Raw genomic sequence first — 24,484 nt, 5'->3', positions numbered from 1 at the left:
ATAGTCCACATTTGGAGTGCAATAGTACCATGTCAGACAGCCCAGGTTTCCCTAATATCCCTCCTTCTCCTTCCAGGCTTTTCCTTGGAGTAAAAGCTTTGAGAAAAGGCCCAGGCGTAGTGTAGTGAACACTCATTAGTCACACAAGTTAATGGTATCACACAATGGTTAGACATATGGGCTCTGGAGTTCTGCCCCCAAGGCTGAAATCCCAGTTTACCCACTTAACTTAGGCAAACTGCTTAATGTCTTAGAATGTGTTTGCTCATCCATAGCATGGAATGATGAAGACAGAACCTACCCATCAGCTTGTTGCAAGGGTTAAATGGGCTCAAGGACGGAAGCACTTAGAACGGTCCTGGAGGAAAGTAGACCACCAATGAGTGGTAGCTATTTTTTAATATCACAACAGCTCTATGGGGTTTCCCTGTTACAGTCATCTAGACTCCTTCACCTGTCTCAGGGGTCAGATTCTAGAGATGGATGGGGCTTGCGTGCCCTCTATGGGCTGACCAGCTGAGGCCCCGCTCTGGTTAAGTAGCTTGCCCCAGGGCACAGACTAGAAAATCCAGGTGCCTCACTGGGATATGTGGATGCCAGGCTCAGAGGATACAAGGCCCCTGTCCTCAGTCACACCTTGAAATCAATGGCCACCACATTGTTCAGGTGATCTGCTCCTTGGGGGCTGCCTGAGCCTTCTGGGTCCCCCAGATTCCCTGAAACTGTGTCTCAAACCACGCAGAGAACCATCAGGAGGAACAGAGATCAATGGAGCCAACCCAGGGTCTACCAGATAGATACGAGGCCGAGCGTCCCCACCAAAGCTCAGCATAAAAATGATTATCTAGGTGGCCAGAGTAAGCCCTCTACATGGAATAGAAAACTGCTAAGTGGCTTCCTTGGGCTCGAGCCACAAAGACAGCAGCTCGGAGGAAGCAGCCCAACCCAGCACTCAGGGGAGCAATTTCCATGAAGAGGACTTTATAGAAGCAACGTGAGGAAATTGGCCAATTGGAATATTTAGGATTTGAAGTCCCAAAGGGCATTTCAGGCACTTGCTTCTCTTTCCTCTTAGCAGAACCCCAGGATGCCACACCTCAGGGGCTTTCTGGTGGCTTTTTCTGCCTTCCCTAACAAATACATGGTAGCAATCACAATAGCGAAAAGCAACTGAGCTTTTTTTGTTTAATCCTCAGAGCATCCTAACAAGTGAACACTGTTATTAGGGAAGGAGAACTGAGGCCTAGGGTCACTCCCCAAGTCACAATGCCCATGAGTAGTGCAGAGATCACTGGGAAGGTTAGCTCCAGTCTGGGTGCTGACCGCCAGGCTATGCTGCCTGCGTGGCCTGTGCTTGGACAGGGACGTGGAGAGCGAAGCAGGCATCCAGAACTCTTTGCTGAACAGGGAATGTCTATGGGGTTTCCCTGTTACAGTCATCTAGACTCCTTCACCTGTCTCAGGGGTGAGATTCTAGAGATGGATGGGGCTTTCGTGCCCTCTATGGGCTGACCAGCTGAGGCCCCGCTCTGGTTAAGTAGCTTGCCCCAGGGCACAGACTAGAAAATCCAGGTGCCTCACTGGGATATGTGGATGCCAGGCTCAGAGGATACAAGGCCCCTGTCCTCAGTCACACCTTGAAATCAATGGCCACCACATTGTTCAGGTGATCTGCTCCTTGGGGGCTGCCTGAGCCTTCTGGGTCCCCCAGGTTCCCTGAAACTGTGTCTCAAACCACGCAGAGAACCATCAGGAGGAACAGAGATCAACGGAGCCAACCCAGGGTCTACTGGATAGATACGAGGCCGAGCGTCCCCACCAAAGCTCAGCATAAAAATGATTATCTAGGTGGCCAGCATAAGCCCTCTACATGGAATAGAAAACTGCTAAGTGGCTTCCCTGGGCTCGAGCCATAAAGACACAGCAGCTCGGAGGAAGCAGCCCAACCCAGCACTCAGGGGAGCAATTTCCATGAAGAGGACTTTATAGAAGCAACGTGAGGAAATTGGCCAATTGGAATATTTAGGATTTGAAGTCCCAAAGGGCATTTCAGGCACTTGCTTCTCTTTCCTCTTAGCAGAACCCCGGGATGCCACACCTCAGGGGCTTTCTGGTTGCTTTTTCTGCCTTCCCTAACAAATACATGATAGCAATCACAACAGCTAAAAGCAACTGAGCTTCTTTTGTTTAATCTTCAGAGCACCCTAACAAGTGAACACTGTTATTAGGGAAGGGGAACTGAGGCCTAGGGTCACTCTCCAAGTCACAATGCCCATGAGCAGTGCAGAGATCACTGGGAAGGTAGCTCCAGTCTGGGTGCTGACCGCCAGGCTATGCTGCCTGCGTGGCCTGTGCTTGGACAGGGACGTGGAGAGCGAAGCAGGCATCCAGAACTCTTTGCTGAACAGGGAATGAGTCGTTTTCAAGTTTATTTTGTCAGATTATCTTAAGTGTGGCTCTGTCTCTATCTCTTAGCATCTCTCATCTATGATGTTGCAATATCATTCTAACTGGTCTCTCTGATTTCTCCTTCCTCCAACCGAACTTCCCCATTGCTAAAAGAGTTATCTTTCCAACAGGAAACTTCCATCATGCCACGACCTTGTTTAAATCTTTCAGACTCCCCACTTCCCACATCAGAAAGCCTAAACTCCTCAGCAAGGCTCTCTGGGCACCTCCTAAATCCAGTGCCCACCCCGGTCATAGTGATCACAAAAACAATATGTAATTATATATGTGTTTTCCGATGGTCTTAGGTGACCCCTGTGAAAGGGTTGTTCAACCCCTGAAGGGGTCGAGACCCACAGGTTGAGAACTGCTGTTCTAACTGGTCTTTCTTCCTCTGATTTCTCCTTCCTCCAACTGAACTTCCCCATTGCTGAAAGAGTTATCTTTCCAACAGAAAACTTTCATCATGCCACTACCTTGCTTAGTCTTTCAGTGACTCCCCACTTCCCACAGCAGAAAGCCTAAACTCCTCGGCAAGGCTCTCTGGGCACCTCCCAAATCCTATCCCCACCCCAGTCCCAGCCTCCCTACCATCACTTCCCACACCGCTCAGCTCAAGCCACACGGACCACTTACAGACCCTTCATAGGCCCACACATGTCCTTGGGATGCCCTTCACCATGGCTCTTCCCTGTGTGCCTCACTGGGACTCCAATTTTTTCACATACTTCAAAAAGCTCCACGCCAATTAATTCTAATGATTGGTTTATATGACTCTTCCCCCAGAATTTCTCACCCTGTTGACATGTTAGTCTGGGTGGTTCTTGGTGAGGAGGGACTATGCTGTGCATTGTGGAGTGTTTGACAGCATCACTGGCCTCTGCCTGCTAGATGATATAGTACTTCCCCAGCTAGGACAATCAAAAACATCTCCAGACATAATTGCCAGATGCCCCCCTGGAGGCAACCCCTGCCCCATTAAGAACCACTGCCTAAAACTAGCCAATTAATTCTAATGATTGGTTTATATGACTCTTCCTCCAGAATTTCTCACCCTGTTGACATGTTAGTCTGGGTAGTTCTTGGTGAGGAGGGACTATGCTGTGCATTGTAGAGTGTTTGACAGCATCACTGGCCTCTGCCTACTAGATGATATAGTACTTCCCCAGCTAGGACAACCAAAAACATCTCCAGACATAATTGTCAGATGCCCCCTGGAGGCAACCCCTGCCCCGTTAAGAACCACTGCCTAAAACTCTGAGCAACTTGAATAATAATACAAATAGCAGCAGCGATAGCTATCAGTTTTTTAGTAGTCACCAGATGTCAAGCACAGTTCAAAGCTCTCTGCATGAATTATAGAATTTAATCCTCTCAACACCAAAAGGGTAGAGGATTTTAGGCACATTTTATTGATAAATTGGATCACAGGGAGTTAAGTAACTTCCTCAAGGTGTGTCTTATTCTCATCTTTTCCATCTCCAATACCTAGCATGTCACTTGATACCATACAAGCTCAATAGCAATTTAAGGAATACATGAATGAACGATCGAGAGAACGAATGAACAAATGAATGAATGAATGAATGAACGAATGAGATGGTCTCCTCCACTACAACAATCCATCTTTCTTCACCTTTCAAGAACAATGACCTGTCAGTCTCTTCCAGAGTCCCATGGTACCCCATAAAGTCGTTCAACTCATTGGAAAATTCCTCCCCAGCAATGACTCTTCTAAGCTACCTAGCAAATTTCCTTGGGTTTATGCTATTCTGGATACTCTGTATTTGTACTAATAGCCTTAATAACATCTTCCAGCTTAGCTTTATAAGGAGATCAATCAATCCAGACAAGAATACTGGTATTATCAGATAAATACCATCAACCTAATTTTTGACCTATCAGTCACTTCTTTCAGAACTTTAAGAGATACAATAATACTATTTTCCAGCTGAGAAAACACCACACTGAAAAACCTCCCACATACTATTTTTCTAATGAACACTATGTGCAGTGCTGCTCAGAGGAATAACATGAGAGAATGCTGTCTGGTCTATAAGTGTGGACATTTTCATCCAATGAAGTGAAGTGAAGGGCAAACCATAATGTTTGATTCTTGATTTACACAAGTTCAGCATTTAAACCTACTTAGCCTACAAAAACTGGAGAGAAACACAAGTATAAATCCTTCAGTCACAGCAAATGGAGATCCTAAAGTTCCCCATATCCAGGACTGACACTCACAGGCTGTAGAGGAAAGAAACAGAGAAATGCTTCTGTTGTAGAGCAAGGAACTCCAATGTTTCTTGACTCTGCTGAAATTCTACAAAGTATTTCACCTAAAACAATTGTTTAAGAAAGAGTGGAACTTAATGATTAATCAAGACCTACTTAAGGGCTTGTAGACTCACCAGGAGAGGCAAGGTAGAATCAGACAGACCTCACTTTAATCTCAGCTCTGCCCCATTGACAATGAAAAGTTATCCAATCTCTTTTAGCACCAGTTTCCTCATCTGTAAAATGGGCATTGTAATACCAACTTAGAGGGTTGTTGGAAAGATTAAATAACATAATGGGTATAAGGGGCCTAACTCATAACAGATACCTAATAAAAGGTAGCTTTTACCATTGTCATAAAAATGATCTTAAAGACACACACACACACACACACCTCATTTCACAGAGAAACCCCTCAACTCAAAACCTGGGATGAGTCTTAATTGGCAGCACCAGAATTAGAACCTCTACACTCCTCTGTCCTGTCCTTCATTCTGGCCTCTGAACACTTTCTTAAAGTATAGAACCAAATAATTAATCCTGAAATAATAAACAAGTGCATGAATAAGCTCAGATATCTCATAGCATCACCAGTTTATAGATCTAGTGTGATATCTCAATCCAAAAGCATTTCTGTATTGGGTACTACCTAGATGCAAAGCAATGAATAGGCTATACATGGATACAAAGATACACATCATCCTTTTCCTCAAGATCTCATTAAGGATGAAAAATTCATGCAGGAATATAGACTCAATTCAGACCAACTAAGTAAAAATGATCTCACCACATATCACAACAACATGGAATTGCACTGTTAGTTGAAACTACTCCATGTTTATTTCCTCCATTCCTATGGCACCCCAGGCCTTAAATCTGGAACATAGTGTCATCACTACATTTGGTAGCATTTTCTCATGAAAGAAAAAAAAAAGAGAAGACCATCCAAGAAAAAGTGACCCTAAACATTGCCCCTGAATGTTAGCATTTAAAAGTTTTATTTTTTACATAAAAATTGTAGGGCATATGTATAATATCATATTATTCCCAGGTGGAAAATGTGCATTTTTGTTTATTTAAGAGTCAGGTCAGATTATCAAAACTAATTTAAAAGAATACCATTACTATGAAGATGTCAGGTCATAGTGACCTTAGAATTCCCCTCCTATCAATGCAATTTGAAATGGATAAATAATAAGCCAGCCCAGATGCAAATCCTGCAGAATCTTGGATTGTAGTAGCCATTAGAACTTAACGCAGATAATCCCAGAGCCAGAAGGAATCATGGAAGCTGTCCTTTAAGTCCCTGTGCCTTCCAAACTTTAGACCCTCCAGAAAGATGAGACTCTGCTTGGCCTCCATAAATGTCACCACCTTCCACCATGACCAACTCCTCGTGGTTCAGGAGGGTGCGTAGGAGAGGAAATCAACCTTCAGACTCAGAGGTAGCCATCCTCTCTCACCTCCAAGCTGGGCTCCCAACCATTTTCCTTTCCTCCTCCTGGGACTCAGTTCTCTCTTTGCCGATTTCTCCAGCCCCCTGTTCCATTTCCTCCCATCACACCACCTTAGATGGCTCTGCTCCCCCACAGCCCTTCCCAGCCCAGTTCACCACTGCCAAGGTCACCTCCACCCTCTGCTCTCATTGCCTTGCTTCTCCAGGTGGTAGCCCAAGTTCTCTGCCTCCATTTTTTAATGGATCTTTTAATATCCAGGGTATGCAAGGGCCTTAGCACACAGTAAGTGTTCACAAACAGCAACCTTGATTACTACTGATATCCTTATTATTTCATTCCCATAAATCCACCAAAATGGCTGCTCCACATCTGGTGGCCTCATCGATCTTGACAGGTTAAAGCATCCCAACTTGTTCAAAACTCCTTCTTTATTAGAATACCAGAGGCCTGGTGCACAAAATTCGTGCACAGGTATGGTCCCTAGGCCTGGCCTGCGATCAGGGCCATCTTCCCCGGCTGCCCACAGCCGGCATCGCTCCTCTGCCACCACCCACCCCCAGTTTCTCATTTGCCACCGGATGATAGGAGCCTGATGGCCAGGGGAAGGGACTGAGAGGTTGGCTGTTCCCATCCACTTGCCGGCCCCACCCCTGCCGCAGGTTGCCCTCTGTGTGTGGGGCAACCAGCGGGGAGGGCGCCTTGGCCAGGCACTGCCCGCATCCCCCGCCACTCACCCCTGGCTCCCCATTTGCCATCTGGCGATCGGAGCCTGCCAGCTGGGGGAAAGGGACCAAGAGATGGTCAGTATGCCTCATAGTGACTGGTCCAGTGGTTGTTCTGGCCGTTCTGCCATTAGGGTCAATTTGCATATTACCCTTTTATTATATAGGATATGCACCCTTATGTTCATTGCAGTGTTATTTACAATAGCCAATATCTGGAAGCAGCCCAAGTGCCCATCAGTAGATGAATGGATAAAAGCCTGTGGTATATTTACACAATAGAATACTACTCAGCCATAAAAAAGGAAAAAAAATCTTACCCTTTGAGACAGCATGGAGGGACCAGGGGAGTATTATGCTAAGTGTAATAAGCTGGTCAGAGAAAGACAAATACCACATGATTTCAGGCATATGTGGGATTTAATGAACAAAATAAACTAATAAACAAAACAGAAACAGACTCATAGGTAGAGAACAGACTGGCAGCTGTCAGAGGGGAGGGGGATTGTGGGGTGAAAAAGGTGAAGGGATTAAGCCAACAAACAAACAAACAAACAAACAAAAAACTCATAGACATAGACAATAGCATGGTGATTACCAGAGGGAAAGGGGCAGGGGAGGTAGAAGAGGGTATAGGGGGAATAAATGGTGATGGAAGGAGACTTGACTTGGAGTGGTGAATAAACAACATAATATACAGATGAATTATTATAGAATTATATACCTGAAACCTATATAATTTTATTAACTAATGTCACCCCAATAAATTCAATTAAAATTTTTTTATTTAAAAAAATAATAAAATAAAATAAAATGCCTTCTTTCTTTGGCTCCTAGGGCACCCTCTTACCCCAGTGTCTCACTTGGACTTCAGAACCAGGAAGTTAATCAGCGCACATGGGTGGACTTGAATTTGGAAACCCAGAGCCTTTTCGCCTGCTGTTGCTTCTGGTCACCACATCCAAAAGCAGGTGATGCAGGTCACAGCCTGCTCCTACATCCGGGCCATTGTTTATGGCCCCTCTGCCCCCACATTGTCACATGTCTCATTCTCCGGTTTCTTTGAGGTCTCGGCTCAAATGTCACCTCCCCAGAGAGGTCCTCTCCGACCATTAGGAGCATCATAACCAAAGGCAGGTAATCCCAGAACCAGAAAGACAAAATTGGTGCTGTCTTCCGTCCCCACAGGTGGCTCTGTGGTTGACTCCCGCCCTGCTCACCTGGATCAATGTCTCCAGCTCCTGTGGGCTCACACAGATGTGGTCCCGCAGGAATTCTGCCTTTTCCAAGGCGATGGTATTCTTCTGGCTGCTCTCAAAGGGCTGCTCCAGAGCCCGGAAGACGAGACCACCCGTGACAAGGTAGACCACCACCACCACGAAGATGGCAACCACGGTTTTCCACTTCATGACGGTCTGCAGGCCCCCCTGGGAGGCACCTTCCATCCTGGCTACCACCGTGGCTCGGGAGGAGATGGACAGGCGTGGGGCCGGGTAGTGCCCGTTAGAGGCACCCTTGGGCTGGCACACTGGGGGCGCTGCTGCGGGAACGGCCACTGGGAAACAGGGAGAGGAGAGGGAAAGAGAGTTTGTTTATAAGCACAGAACACAAAACTGCTCAGAAATTAAGCACAGATGTCTTCCTCAGGCCAGCTTTCAAGTGTGAGGAGTAAAATGGTTCACCAAGATGCATTTGGGGAATGTGATCAGTCCTAGTTTTTTTTTTTAAGTTATTAATTGAATTTGAAATGCTACTATTTTTCTACAAGTGTCCAAATTTGAAGCCTGGTCCCCATTATTATTCATCTCCTCTCTCCTTGTTCAAACAATATGTAAGATACATATCAAATCATCATATTGGAAAAACAGACATTGTTCCACGTGGAGGGGAAATAAATGAGAGATGGATACCCAGCTACTCTGTCCACGTACTGAGGGCAGAGCAGAGAGGAGGTGAACGACCAGCAAGTTTAACAGTCCCTGTTATCCAGGGCTGACGTCACAAAACAAAGAAAAGAAGGGTGAGCTGTCTACAATGGTCATGAGTCAAAAATGAGACACAGTCAAGAAAGTTTGGTTTCTGACTACTCAAGGCGAAGAAAAAGAAAGGTGGCCATAGAGAAAGAAGGAAGCAATGGGTGATGTTTATGCAAATTAACTTGGTTTCCTGAAAAATATAAGAATACTAAAATGCCTCCTAAACATACCTCTCAACAGAGAATGTGATGACTCAGATGTAATAACTCCTGACCTATTAATAATAAAAGTTTTCTTCTATTTTCCTCTAATAAGAAGCCACTGAAAAGGAAATTTCCCCGTTTTCTAAACACATGGAATTCTCAAAGGTCCCTCATCTCTGTGAGAGCAATTTCATTACCTTGGAAATAAATGTGCGAAGCTGGGGTCTTTTCTGGAATGGCAGGAAGTTGAGAGTGGTGTTGCACATGCAATGCTATTTCAGAAAACATCCATTTCCCTTTGGGTTTGTTCTCCCTTTATTGTACTAATGCTTATTATGGTCTCCGTCATGGTGCTGCCCGACCTTTGTGTAAATAAGGTATTAGGAGATGAAAAACCTCATTACCTAAGTGCGGCAAACGACCTCACTTCTGAGAGCTAAACTGCTCAGTTTCTGCCTTGGGAAACACCAGTGACCCTGACAACACCTGGCCGGAGGGATCAGCTCCTTGGGTAATTTAGGTTCGTACATCAGCCTTTCCTCCCAGAGCCTCAAAATCTGCTCTTCTCTTTGGAAACCAACCTGAGCATCCGTCTTTATTGTATACTAGAGGCCTGGTGCACAAATTTGTGTACTGGTGGGGTCCCTTGGCCTGGCCTGTCCTCTCTTGCAATCCGGGACCCCTTGGGGGATATTGCAGAGCTGGTTTTGGCCCAATCCCTGCAGGCCAGGCTGAAGGACCCCACCGGTGCACGGATCCATTCACCAGGCCTCTAGTATGCATATAAGATCTTTGATTAATCTCTTCCTGCCTTTCCCCCTCCTCGCTTACCTCTGAGATTCATCAGTCTGTTCTATGTTTCCATGCCTGTGGTTTCCACTCCTGCATTGAACGTCTGCCCCCCTGGTGGTCAGTGCACGTCATAGCTACCAGCTTAGGCTTTTATATATATATAGATTATGTGAACAAATACAGTCATTACATGTTACATTTACTTCTAAGTTACATGAACATACAACTCTAGAATATCTGAGAGATTCAAGAATTAGAATCTGCACCCTGGGTATTATATTCCCTGAAGACAGTATGTTCAAGTTTCCACTTGTCCTTGACACTGGGAGGGTGAGCCTTGTCTAGGGCAGCTTTCTTTCAACCTTGCCTGCATTTCCCATCCATTTGACCTCCTTGCTGTCATTTCAATCCCTTGCACCTCTCACTATACCCATGGCCACTGGCCTTGTCCAGGCCACCATCCTGTCTTGCTTGGACCAGTCCAGTAGCCTCTTAGGTGACCGCCCTGCTTCCACGTTCACCCACCTGTTCACCCATAAATCTGGGGTTAAATACCACTTCTGGAAGCATCTCTCCCCTGTTCCCTCAGTGGTCTGCAGACTAATGACCCCCAAAGATGTCCACACATCCTCACCCTAGTTCCTATGCCTACACTACCTCAGGTGGCACAAGAGTACTATGCTGCAAAGGTGACTACATTGAGGATCTAGAGATAGGGTGGTTTTCCTGGATTATCTGGGTGAGCTCAGTTTAAGTGTCCTTATAAGAGGGACGCGGGAGTGCCAGGGAAAAAATGAGATGTTAGGACAGAAACAGAGGTCAGAGTGAGTAGGCATGAGCCAAGGGATGCAGATAGCCTCCAGGCACTGGAAAAGGCAAGAACAGATTCTCGCCCTGGAGCCTCCGGAAGGATTCAGCCCTGCCTACACCTTAATGTCCTCCCACTGAGACAGATTTTTGAACTTCTAACCTCCCAGACCATAAAGTGATAAATCTGTGTTGTTTTCAGCCACCACATTTGTAGCAATTCATTCCAGCAGCAACAGGAACTAATAACCCCCACTACCTTGGTCTCCCTTGGCCCACACCCACTGCCTCCTGGTGTTGGTAGAGCCTGTCTACCCGTCATTCGACTTAGAGCTCCAGGAAGGCAGGCACCATGTCTACCCCCTCACCTTTGCACCCCAGTGTCCTGCACAGTGCCTGGCAGGCAAAGGGAGGCCAATCAGTGATGGCTGATGAAATGAATGGAGAATGGTGGGAAGGAAGAAATGTTGGTATCCAAACTATACATACAATGTGGATGAGTGGTGTTGAGTGGAAAACAAGTTGGCATTCCAACAAGACTGGACAAAAGGTTCTCCAACAGAGCAGATCACTGTTCACGCCTTCTTGGAATTCCCTAGGCCAATAGCCCCGTTCTACCCTCATCTGCCTGGGAAGCTCCCATCCTTCTCAGTCTCAGCTCAGAGCTGCCTCCTCTGTGAAGTTGGCCTACACTCTCCAGGCAGACGTGACCTGTCTGTCCCCTCCAAGAGTCTGTAGGCTCCTTGGAGTCAGAAAGCTTGTTTTTCAATTGTTAGAACTCCATATCTTGGCACAATGCCTAGCACAGAGCAAATACATCTTTTCTGTTGTTGTTATTGATGATAATTCCTTCAAACTATAAACAAAGCTCCATCAGAATCACCACCATCCTTTGTAACAAGCATTCATGTAGTACTAAATGGGCATGGGGAGCTGTATGGTGGTGGGACTAAGTCACCGTCCCTCCCAGCGTGGGCGTGGAGGGGGTGACAATCTCCTTAAGGAACAGTCCACAGCCTCAGGTAGCAACTGTCAGGATGGAGCCCCGCTGGATGAGAAATGATGGGCCTGAGCATGGAGGCCAGCTGCTGGGTCCCCTTCACTGACTCCTGCATCACGGATGGTTCCAGGGTTTCTAGGACCCCAAAGCTGGGCAGAAGTGGGCTTGAGAAAGGTCTTTCCAGGCCAGTTCATGGTGCCAGTTTGCTAAGAGACTGTCCCTGGGAACAGAGTTAGAACAGAATCCACCAAACCCGGAGTTTCCAAAGCACCAGGAGCAAAAACCAGAGTTCCAGTCCCAAACCTGTGAGCATGAAACCACCCTTTAGTTTCTCTGTTTTCTTATCTGCAAAATATGAATAATAATGGCCAATTCTTTTTTAACCCCTACAGGGTTTTCAGGAACAGCAAATGAGGTGCCCTGGTTTAATGACTGGAGTACAGTGGAACTTCATTTCTCGAACTTAATTCATTCTGGAAGGCTGATCTAGAAGTGATTTGTTCAAAAACGAAATAATTTTTTTCCCATTAGAAATAATGTAAATTGAATTAATCCGTTCCAGACCACCAAATGATTCCCTGTCACAGCACATGTCTAATGTACTGATTAATTTATAAATAAACATTTCTTTTCTTAAATTTATAGAACTACCCTCTATCACCCTTAAAGGAATTTTTTCATATATCACTGCCTACAAAATGCTATCATCAGCTAACTGCTTTTCCTTTATACAAACAACAGTTTTTCCACTTATTCAATTGCCAGCGATTGCTGTTTTGTGAGCACTTTCACACCCTTTGCAACATTAGCACTCTTGATGGCCTCTTTCTGCTTTAAAATTGTGCTAATCCTCAATTTCATGAGCAACAAACACATTCTCTCCCTTTGCTTGTTGCATTATAGAAGCTTTTTGTCATGTTGGATATCAGCTTAAAAGGGCTGTCAGGTGGAAAACTGAAGTTTTGGTCAACAAGGAAGACATTTTTGTCTGTGAACAACGTGGTCAAAAATCGAATTGTTTGAGATGGGAGACATTCGAGAAACGAGGCTTGACTGTATATGTATAGACATCAGGGGCACTGGTAGGAACCTTGGAATATTATAAATCTTTTGTGTAATGGACTGAAAATGGAGTTGGTTGCCTTAGCAAAGTTGGCTGCACATTTCATTGGCTGAAAAAGGACTTGGTTTGTGCCCTTTGCTTTAATTGGATACGTTTTTAAAGGGTGTTTTAATTAATCCATTCCTTCTCCTCCGGAGCCATAGTGGCTCTCACTCTAATACAAAGTTGCCGTGTGACCTGGGATGCTGCTGGAGCTCGCTGTGCCTGAAGCCAGCAAAGAAGCAAAATGGCCATGTGATGACCAAGGTGGTGGTGAAGGTAACAGGATGTCCTACCACTTATTGGGCACTTCCTTTGTGCCCGTCACTCTAATAAACTCTGCTTCATTGTTGCATTTGGTCCTCAGCATGAGGTATGATCGCCCTGTGTGATTCCAGTTTCTCCCAGAAGCGGGCACCAAGACGGGATTTTGTGCATGGATTTCATTAGGGGAAATGCATGTGTGAGAGAAAATGGGAGTCCTTCTGGGGGCTAGTGCAGCCAGCAGACACACTGTGAGTCTGGTCCCCAGTAAAGGAGAGAGGGAGGAAGGATGGACTAGAGCATTCAAGAGCCCCTGCAGCCTAGGGGAGGTCCAGCATGGCAACTGAGGAGTTCTTGAGCCAAAGTTGGCCATCTGAGGAGTCGTGTGTCTCCCAGGAAGACACCTGCTTAGGGCCCTGCAGCACTCAGTCCCCAGCTGGGAGCAGACCCCGGAAAACGTGCCCAGAGGGCAAGCCCACAGTGGGTTCCACAGCAGCCGCTCAAGCTCTTGGTCAATTATGTTCCCTCACTCCCTCTCGCTCCCTCCAGGTGTTGGAGGCCTGAAAGGCATACGCTTTCTCATGGCCACCACCCACCCTACTTCACAGATGAAGAAACTGGGACCCAGAGAAGTTCAATGACTCAATTGAGGCCAAGAGGGGCGAGAGTGGTGGGGCCAGGATTAAAATGAGAGGAATCTGACTTCAAAGTCAAGTCTCCTATGAAGCATAGATACAGAAAACTAGGAAACAAAGAAATTCCAGGTGGAAAAGGCCCCTTTATCCAAAACTCAGAAAGGCATGTGTCTCTGACAGGCACGAATATATTTCCCCGTCAATGAGATTGACCACTGTAGTTTCCTGGAGGTGATGGAGGTTTGCCCATTGAATGAATCAATAGTGGGTGGGTCACATCAGTAACAGCCTATCCTGCCTGTGACTCCAACTGACAAGAGAGGAAGGGCTGGAAGACATATCCCTCTGTTGATGCTCATTTTTAAAACGTTTCCTCACAAACATTAGCCCATTCATTTTTACCTAAATGTGGGTAGATAGGAGGGCTCATGTGGAGATCCACTTCTTCTTGGTTGAATGAGTTCTTAGTAATTTTACACGATTCAGGGTTTCCCATGCCCTGTATACTTCACTGCATCATCCATTCATGCATTCAATCAACAAACATTTGAGTTTGCTGGGCAACATGCTTGGTGCTGGGGATATATAAGTAAATAAACACATCCCTGCCTTCGGAGTTGGTGGGAGAGTTGACAAAGATCTTATCATGTGGGAACCTAGTTTATCTTCACAAAAGGGCAGTGGTCATTATCTGTCTCCCTTGGTGGATGGGGACACTGACTAGCGAATCACAAGCTAACAAGCAATGACGTCCTGGATCCGTCTTCAGACACTGCACCCCGAGTGCCTCCACTCCTCCCACTCCACCCAGAACAAATATCACCCACAGGCGCAGGGTCTCTTGGAAACCTGAAACGCAGCCACTTCAGAGGTGCCACTGTCGCCCGGCAACGTGACTCTGTCTATTGACCCAGGCAAAGTACAACTGTGACCACAACACTCAGCAAGAGGCAGAGAACGCCTGCCGCCCCCCCCCATCCTGCTCCCCCCAGACTCCCTCAGGTCTGGAATTGTTCCAGGGCCACCTGCAAGGCAGCTCAGAGCTTTCACAGAGCCCCAGGTTACAGCTGTGCCTGGAATCTCCAAAGGCTGCCCAGGGCGTGGGCTGGTGCTGGGCCGGGTGTGGAAAGGGGGTGGGGGGTGAGGTGTTGGGAAGAGGAAAGGAGCAATGAGGAGCAGACAATTCCAGCCCCACCTGCCTGCGCTGTCACAGCACGTGGTTTCAGCCATGACCTGCCTCTGTGAAGAGCAGAAAGAACGTAGGTGCTCCCTCTGATTCTCAACCTTGTTTTTCCTGTTTCCAGGGCGCAGCTGTATCTTCACGGTGATCGAGCTGGTCCTGGTAAAAGTACAGGGGCAGCTCAGTCTTCATACAGTAAGTGAGCAAGCCGTGTACTCTTACCAGCCCCCAAATGCCACCACGGAAAAGGCTCTCCCCTTGGGCTTCATCACTGCTCTTGCCTCGCCCCCTTTAAGACCTCAGGCTTTGTTTGCAGACGGAAAAGACCGAGGTATCATGAAATTTCCGGGAAGCTTTAGAGACAGACAGCCAAGATGAGAGGAAACGAGGCTGAAAGGGAGGGAGAGGGAGCTGAGAATATGCTGCCACCTCGGTTCACCTCTGTGCAGACCCTGGTCTCACCTGAATCACCAAGACAACCTCCTTTAAGTCCATCCTCCCCAACGCAGCCAGGCGGCAATCTCTCAGGTGTGAATCTGATCACATCCACTTGGTCCTTAAGCTCCCCTGGGGGCACCACGGGGATTCAGAATAAGTGCTGTCTCCGTGGCTTGCACCAGACTCTCTTCCAGAACCTGGCGCCTGCCTGTCTCCCCAGCCTCTACCGCTGCCACGCCCTCACACTCAACCTTCGCCCCAGCCAAACCCAGCAGCACCCAGGTCCCTGCGTGCTGAGCCCAGAGGAGTGGGTCTTGCTTCCAAGATTCCTTTCTCCTCCCCAATCTTTAGCTGCCAACTCCTCCTCATACTTTAAGCCTCACTTCCTATGTCACCATCTCCAAGAAGTCTTCCCTGACTGCCCCTCCCACCCCCAGTGGGATCAGTGCTCTTCCTCTATGCCAGTGGTCCTCAACCTTGGCTGCACATTAGAATCACCTGGGAATCTTTTTAAAATCCTGATTTCTTGCCCTAACCGGTTTTGCTCAGTGGATAGAGCGTCAGCCTGTGGACTGAAGGGTCCCAGGTTCGATTCCGGTCAAGGGCATGTACCTTGGTTGTGGGCACATCCCCAGTAGGGGGTGTGTAGGAGGCAGCTGATTGATGTTTCGAAATTCTGTTTCTTTGTTATGGGGTGGGGCCCCAACATTAGTAACAAAGAAACAGAATTTCCGGAGGATGAGGCCCAGAAATCAGGATTTTAAAAAGATTCCCAGGTGATTCTCATGTGCAGCCAAGGTTGAGAACCACTGCTCTATGCTTTCTCTGTGTCTCAACGTGGAGTGTAGCATAGTGCCTACACCTGGAAGGCTCCTAGTTACAATTTGCTCCACTCCTGAATTCATTCACGCATCCCTCCATAAATTGCCTGGAGCTGGCATTTAGGATATCAAGTTCACACACCTGCCCCAAAGAATATGTAACTGCAGAGTGCTCTGAGTCTGAAGATATGAGCACCCTAGTACTATTGTGTGTGTGTGTTTTTTTTTTTATTTTTATCCACAGATAGATATCCTGAGCCAAGGTGTCAAGTTCTCAGAAAGTCAATAGTCCAAGCAGAGCTCTTCATGGCTCCATTGTCAATTGCTAGGGAAGACCAGAAAGGAGACAGAGAAGTAATTCACTTCCCGGTGCTCCAAACACTCTGAGCTTTCTTGTTCTCTTCACAAAGGGCTAGAAGATTACCTTTTACTCATGGGTACAAAATATTCCTTAGGTTGGAAAAAGAAAATCTGTTGAATGGCATGAATCATCCTCGGTGAGTCACCTCCCCGGGGCCAACCAGGCAGAATTCCCCTCCAGTCCGCTTTCCTGGGGTCCCTCTGACCAGGACCCAACAGCGTGATTTGGAGTTGAGGACCCCAAAGGCTGAAGCCCTGCCCCCTCCTTGCACCCCACCCCCTCCAGGCACTCCCACCCATCCTGGGGCGAGTACAAAGGTTGCTGGTTCATCTGGGGGTCAAAGGACCAGAGACTTCCTTCTCAGGACTAGTAAGCAAATGGTTTCTCCTGACACCCCCACCCCGCCCCCCAATCTCTTGTATTTATGCACCAGGGGCTTGGCACACAGTCAGGGTCCTTCACCAGCACAAGGGCCCAGAGAATGAGGATCTTAGGATTTGGGCCTCAACGTAGGCAGTAGCAGAAGAGGTGAAGAGGGGTCAGAGACAAGGGCTGGAAAACCCCCATGAGAAGTGTGCGGAGGGCAGGGTCTGGGATGATACTCAGGCACCTGGCTTGGAAGAGCGTGGTGTTCTCCAAGACAGAAGAGGCAGGAGACTGAGGTCTGCGGCTCCTGTAGCACACCCAGGGGGAGATATCCGGTAGAGAGTGGGCACAAGGGACTGGGACTCAGGGGTGGGGGTCAATCTATCTGGAGCCTGGGTTTGAGAGCCACGAGAATAGAAGTGGTATGGAAGCCAGAGCTGGATGAATTGGTCCAGAGGGAGATGGAGAATGAGAAGCCACTAAAAGATGGTGCTTAAAGGAGCAGCATTCAAGGAACAGCAGAGGGGAGAAACACACACAGGAGAAGCAGGATGAGGCGTCCTGGGCGTGAGGTAGGGCAGCTCTTCTACCACCTCCCTGCTTGTAGCATCGTTCACAAGGCCTGGCCTGGAAGAGCCTCAGTGTGTATCTGCTGAATTGATTGCTGGCACACAGCATTACGTTGCTGCTCATTAATGGCTATCTCATAGACCCTTTTCTCTCCCTGGCTGCCAGGAAGCTCTCTTCAAAAGAAAGCCTGTTCCAGAATTTCTGGACATTGTAGGTAACTCCTGAACCAGGGGGGATGCCTTTAGTGCTACAATGAAAGGGGCCCTCACCCACCCACATGAGCACACGGAGCCCAGGACCAGAGTTAGTTCTGATGTGTGCTGAGCTGGTCAGAACAGCCCTGGCATTTCCCACTGGACTGCTCATCTTTTGGGATCCAGGGCTGCCTACCTCGTGGTTCTCCCAACAGACCTCAGACCCATTTGTCTTGACTCCATGGTCAAGGCCTACAGGTACACAGCCACAGCTGGGATTCTTTTGCCTTGTCCCCCAAGGCTACATGAATACCATATTTTGTCTCTTGCCCTAAAATTTTTCCTTCACAATTTAAATTAATCAGAACATTTTAAAAAGGAAAGACATTTCCCCCCCTCCATTTGGGATTAAAATTAATATAAGCAACCGCAGCTCCCGAACACCATTTGTCTTGACTCCATGGTCAAGGCCTACAGGTACATAGCCACAGCTGGGGTTTTTTTTGCCTTATCCCCAAAGGCTACATGAATACCATATTTTGTCTCTTTCCCTAAAATTTTTCTTCCACAATTTAAATTAACCAGAACATTTTAAAAAGAAAAGACATTTTTTCCCCTCCACTTGGGATTAAAATTAATATAAGCAACCGCAGATCCCAAATAGATCTCCTTTACCCTGGAGCCAAGTGCATTAAATCCTACTGTCAGGGCCCATTCCTTCCAGGGAGAGGTTTGCCTTTCCCAGGTCTTGCTAAACCAGTTACCTCTTCTCGCTGGGCTCCTCGCAGAGCATGCCCCACAACCAGGCTGGAGCAGGTGATCCTCCTAAAATCCCAATCTTGCCCCTGCTTAAACCCCACAGTTACTCCCATGGCTCTGCACATGGCCTCCAATGTATCAGGGCCCGGCTTGCTTCTTCAGCCCTACCTCAGCCTCGCCACGCTTTCCCCCAACCCCAACAAACTCCCATCAAGATCAGCAGTCACAAATGCATGAGTGGTCGTACCAAGCTAACCAATTCCTTTAAAAGATCCACAGTAGAAAGCAAAACTGAAAAATGTGTTAACCTCTTAGGGCAGTGGTTCTCAACCTTCCTAATGCCACGACCCTTTAATACAGTTCCTCATGTTGTGGTGACCCCCAACCATAAAATTATTTTCGTTGCTACTTCATAACTGTAATTTTGCTACTGTTATGAATCGTAATGTAAATATCTGATATGCAGGCTGTATTTAGGCGACCCCTGTGAAAGGGTCATTCGACCCCCAAAGCGGTCGCGACCCACAGGTTGAGAATCGTTGCCTTAGGGAGACAGATCCTATGACCAAGTCCATAAGCTTGGCTATTGTCTAATTTCCTAACCTTAGGAACTCTGTTTATTGCATTCCACCTAATGATGGTGAGAGCAGCTAGAGGTACTTCAATAAGTTCCAAGGTTTTCTAAAAGTTCCATATTTATCAGAGCATAAAATATATAGAAGTGATAGGAGAAGGCATTTAGAAATTTGTTGTGTCATCCGCTTACTCAGCTAGTACATGCCAACTAGGTGCAGGGAAGAGAACCAACCTCCACAGTGTCCAGGCTGCCAAGCTGCCATCCACCTGGAAACCGGGGGAACCAATGCTTTTGAGAAGTGTGAGGCCAGTGAAGCCACGGAATGTAAGCTCCCCTGTGGATTGATCTCCTTCCCCATAGCCTTGATCCCTCTTCCACTCTCTGCTTCCTCTGCTCTGATGCACCCTTCCCTTTCTCCCCATCCCAAGCCTTTTCAAAAACACCTCAGGACCCCCAGTTACCCAAGAGCACCCCTATTTCCTCAGCCTTTTCTTTTAAAAAAATATATTTTATTGATTTTTTACAGAGAGGAGGGGAGAGGGATAGAACGTTAGAAACATCGATGAGAGAGAAACATCGATCAGCTGCCTCTTGCACGCCCCCTACTGGGGATGTGCCCGCAACCAAGGTACATGTCCTTGACCAGAATCGAACCTGGGACTTCCTCAGCCTTTTCAGGGAGCCTTTCTCCACGTTGTTCCCTGACACCTGGACTTCCCCTGAGGGAACTCTGCATGTGGCTTTCAGGTAGAGGTTGTTCAATCTCCCTTACCCACAACATCAGGACCATCCTATTCCAGAAAACCAACAGTCTACACTCTGTGTCAAACTCCTTGTTCGTTTGAGACCCAAGCCCTCTGGCTCATCCACTTCCTCCTTTTCCTCATGGCTGCTGGTGGAGACCCCATTCTCTCCTAGATTCCCTGAAGCCTTCCACCCAGATCCTGCTCTCCTCCTGGGTGAATTGCCCCGCGGACAATCCATCCAACACCTGCACTCCCATTGCCTCGATTTTCTCACCATTATCAGCATCTCCATTCCACTTCACCCAGTGACTTAGATCAGATTCCTAAGTAGATCCATGAATAGATCCTGAAATGAGCATTGGTTTGCAAGCAATTTATTTAGGAAGTGCTTCCGGGAGAAGGCCATGAGGGAGTGGGGACACAGGGAGTAAAGGGCAGGAACCACGCAAGGGTGTGATTCCAGGTGAGGCCCCATCTCTGCCTGAGCTCTTGGGGAGCCCTGCAGCACACATTATGTCTCCGAGTTCACCCCACCTTGAAGTAAGGGGGCTAAACATTCATTCCCTTACTCTGTCAGTCACTGGCTTCAGACAACCCCCTGGGAATATGAACTCCAGGACCAGCCTGGAAGAGGTGCTAGCAGACCCAGGAGAGTTCTCTGACAAGGCTGTCGGGAGGCACTGCGGGGAAGCTCACAGACTCTGGAGTCCAGTGCACGGGTCCAGGAAAACCATCAGCGAGAGCTGGGAACACCGCCGGCATCCACAGCAACCACCTCCTCTTCCAGTGGCAAGAAATGGCCCTGCCTCTGACATGCCCCATTAAGGAGACCCACTTCGGACTTGAGCATCCTCTCCTTCCCGCTCTCACCCTCAGTTACTCGCCCTCCGCCCTGCCCTCCGCACGTAATTCCCTTTCTTCCTTCCCCACCCGGCTCAGATTCCGTGCTCAACACTCCACTCTTCAGGGAACAGACTCCACTTCCTTTGTCCTTTCCTGGAAACTTATTCTTTCTTTCAGCTCAGGGTCACATCCTGGCTGCGGCAGAGAAATCGAACAGCCAGGGGGATGGCTGCTACTCTAAAGCCATGGTTTCTTCCTCAACTGCCCTCGATGCCCATTGCAAGCCTGCCCTGCTTCCCGGCTCAGAGCCAGCAGTCAGGACACGTCATGAAGATATTAAGGTGGATTCTCCTATAAACAAACCTGAAATTGTATCTGGAAATCCCTCTGCAACCTAGATATTTACTTTGCACAAGAATTTCCTGCAGAACTGGTTTAAACAGAAATTTCTGTGTGCATGTAAAATGGGCTTTGGCTTATATCTCTATAGTTTTAAGAACAAACCGTTGATACAGAATGAGGTGTACCCTTGCTTTGCCCTTCTCCTGGGGTCACTGACTGGCGTCTCAATGCCCCAGTGCACGCTGCTCAGCCAGCAGTATCAGTGGCTTCATCGCTCAGCACTGCTGGACCATTTCATAGCCACCAAAACCTCCTACAGAAAAACTCAGTTGGGGGAAAATGTTTTTTTTTTTAGCTCTTCCTTTGCTGTGCCTACTAAGTTGCAAAAGGGAATGAGGTCCATCCAAGAAAGAAAGCAGTGTCTACAGAATACCCTAGAAAACAGCTTCGCCTTTCAGCATCACCCGCCAGGATCATTCCCTCCAAGGTGGCTCCTCTAATGCAGCATCACGGCTGCTGACATCAGCATTTCCAATTTACTGCGAATGCAGCTCCGAGGCTGGCAGCGAGTGCGGTGAGCCAGAGCGCTGAACCGAACAGGGAAAAGAATCCCCACATTGTTCCTCTGGAGGCTGGGAAGAGAATGCTGCAGAAAACGGGCCAGCCCATTTCTCTGAGAAGCATTTTTAAACCATTATCAATAGCTTTAATGAGTGAAGTCTTCAAGGAATCAAGAGACTTACTGAAAAATTGGGGAAGTGAATGTCAAAAGGCGGGAAGGGAAGCTTCCATTAACCAGCTCCGTGTATTTCCAGCACCACCTGGGTCTGGGGGATGGAAGGGGGTGGGATGAAGGCAAGAGTCAGTGCTGCCAGGGGAACTGCAGGGGAATTTTCCACACCAGAGAGCTGCTGAATGTAGGCTAGACCTTCTGGATAAACCAACACCTCACCCTACCCTCCAAATAGCTGCAGTCCTTTCTCACTAGTAATTCCTCCGGCTAGAAGGTCAATTCTTCTGCATGCCCCTAGAACATGGTCCCTTTGTCCCAACCCCAGTGTACAGCCTACAAGAGTTAACGTTCACAGAATGGATTTGACAAGTGTCCATCAAATATCCATTGTGCTTCAGGCACCAGGGGACACAAAAGTGATGGAGCAGCACACCCACTGTCCAGGAACTCAAGGTTGGGTGAATTGGGGTGGGGGATGCCTTCAGAAAAGACCCAGCACTCAAGGATCTAGAGCAGCGGTTCTCAACCTGTGGGTCGTGACCCCTTTGGGGGTCGAACGACCCTTTCACGGGGGTCGCCTAAGACCATCGGAAAACACATATATAATTACATATTGTTTTTGTGATTAATCACTGTGCTTTAATTATGTTCAATTTGTAATAATGAAATTGGGGGTCACCACAACATGAGGAACTGTATTAAAGGGTCGCGGCATTAGGAAGGTTGAGAACCACTGATCTAGAGCATGCCTCCAAAATCTCAGAAAGTAGATAGATCCTTATATGGGTCGCATGAGAATCTGCCAAGCTGCTGTGCTGGTCCTTAAGCTGCTCCTCAAGAAACAGGTCATAAAGCAAGGGTATACTGTCATTCATTTTCAAGGCTTAAACCCCTCTTCCACACGACCACCCTCAGACCCGAATCTGTTACGTGGGCAAACTCACCATGTGATGGGTTAGTCACAATTAAGCAGCCACCATAAACAGAATCCCTTTCAAGGAACTGCCCAGTTATAAGAACCACGGGACATTATTTGAAAATCTAATTTGCTCAAAACACCAATTAGATATTGAATACTGGCACACAGTAGGGCTCAATCAATGAGTGTAGAAAGCAGATATGGCCTTCGGCTTGCCATGCAAACCAACATTATCTGTGGATGCAGGCTTCTTGTAAATAGCAAAGCTCAGGAAAAAACCACAAGAGAACAAAACCATTTTCATAGATAGTTAAATCTAACCTTTGGGTTTCTCAGGTTTTAACCAAGGAATAGTCTCTTCATAGAAAGTCCTAGCTGGTATGTAATTTGTCCTACATTTCAGATTCAATTAATTGCTTTGAAATTGCCTCTGAAGGGGTCATTGGAAATAGTCTTGTGGCTATGTCTCCTGTACCTCAGAGAACAGGGGAGAAAGGAAGGCAGAGAAATTGCTGCATCCAATTAAACTAGCGAATGACTCTGACTGGCTGTCTCAGAATTTGTGGGCATTTCCAAGAGTTCCCTGCCTTTCAAAGATTTTTAATGGCCTCTCTAAAGCCAGCTGCATTTAAGCTATAACTGGGATGTCCAGAATTCAGCAAAGCCATTTGCTCCAGAGCCACAGGGCTAAAATAGTGTGTCCTGGAGTAAGTACTTGGAGCCCCCAGCACAGCCACCAGTGCCACATGACTTAATTCCCTGAGAACTTCCACCTGAGGCCCATCCCATGGAGTCCTATAAGTAGTGTCACAGGTACTGGGGAGCTCCTTTTCATTCAAGTATCCTTGAGTTTCCATCAAACCAGCTTTTGATAAATGCCTACTATGTGCTTCACACTCTGTGAGGTGCCCTAAGGGAACTGAATAGAAGTTATTCCCAGAAATAACATCCCTCGAGGTTGGCTTCCTTATTGGCCCTAGGGGCTCAACCTAGAAGCTGAGCATGTGGTCGCCTACATGACAGTCTAGTTAGGGTAGGGTTGTGAGATTTGTGAGTGTGCTAAAATTCACACAATATAAAATTCATGACTTCTACTATTTTAAAGTGTACAATGCAATGTGGGCTGCCAGACACAGAAAAAAGAAAAGAAAAAAGGACAGTTAAATTTGAATTTCAGATTTAAACAACAACAACTTTTTAAGATAAGTGTGTCCCATGCAATATTTGGGAATACTTACATTCCCCCCGCCCCCCGAACTTCACATTTAATTGTTTGTCCTGTATTTCATCTGGCAACTCGAAGCCAGGTAGACAGAAGAAGCACAGCCACCAGCCACTCGACACAACGAGCCACAATGTAGGCAGGACGACACTGGGTGAGGCCACCCAACTGCTCCTTGAAGGGTCTCTACTCTCTCCCGCTGCCAGGTGCAGAGGACACCATCATGGTCACGTTAGACTTGGCCACTCAGCTGCACTTCACACAGAAGGCCTTGCTCCTGCTTACAATGCTCCCACTCTTGACACTTCTGTGCCACCAACTTTCAAGATTTTCCTCCACTTTCTCTGGATGAGTCTTTTAAATTCACTCTGTGAAGTCCTCATCCTAAAAATTAATAAATATTGGACTTGTATTCTGTCCCTGAGTGACCTCTTCTAGGGCCATGGTTTTAAACCCCACCCACTTGTTGATGACTCCCAGATCTTTATGCTCAGTGAAGCCACCGGCAGAGTCCAGCAGAAGAAAACTTGGGGATCTGGGTATAAAAGGTGCAGGAGCTGCAGGGGTGCTGTGTCCCCAGGCTCTGACTAGGTGCTAAGCCAGGCTGACACTGCAGATGTCCATACCATTCTGTAACTGAATAATGAGGGAGCTCTGCTGGCTATCAGTTATAGGAATCCAGATGCCACATCACCACGGCCATCACCAGTAATATCTGGTTGTGCAATGA

The 24,484-nt window shown here is 47.3% G+C and overlaps 1 protein-coding gene across 1 annotated transcript in view; it reads right to left on the bottom strand.

Moving 5' to 3' along the window:
- Positions 1–24,484, bottom strand: part of KCNK10 (potassium channel, two pore domain subfamily K, member 10) — a 110,604-nt gene that overhangs the window by 59,720 nt on the left and 26,400 nt on the right. Inside the window, exon 2 of the mRNA XM_005871213.2 lies at positions 8,125–8,459. Within this exon, the coding sequence (XP_005871275.1) occupies positions 8,125–8,459 (335 nt within the window). The remainder of the gene's footprint in view (positions 1–8,124; positions 8,460–24,484) is intronic.

Source organism: Myotis brandtii, unplaced genomic scaffold (genome assembly GCF_000412655.1).
Source record: "Myotis brandtii unplaced genomic scaffold, ASM41265v1 scaffold332, whole genome shotgun sequence".
Lineage (NCBI taxonomy): Eukaryota > Metazoa > Chordata > Mammalia > Chiroptera > Vespertilionidae > Myotis > Myotis brandtii.
Note: the sequence above shows the minus strand (reverse complement) of the source record. Positions and strands in the feature narration are given on the sequence as shown.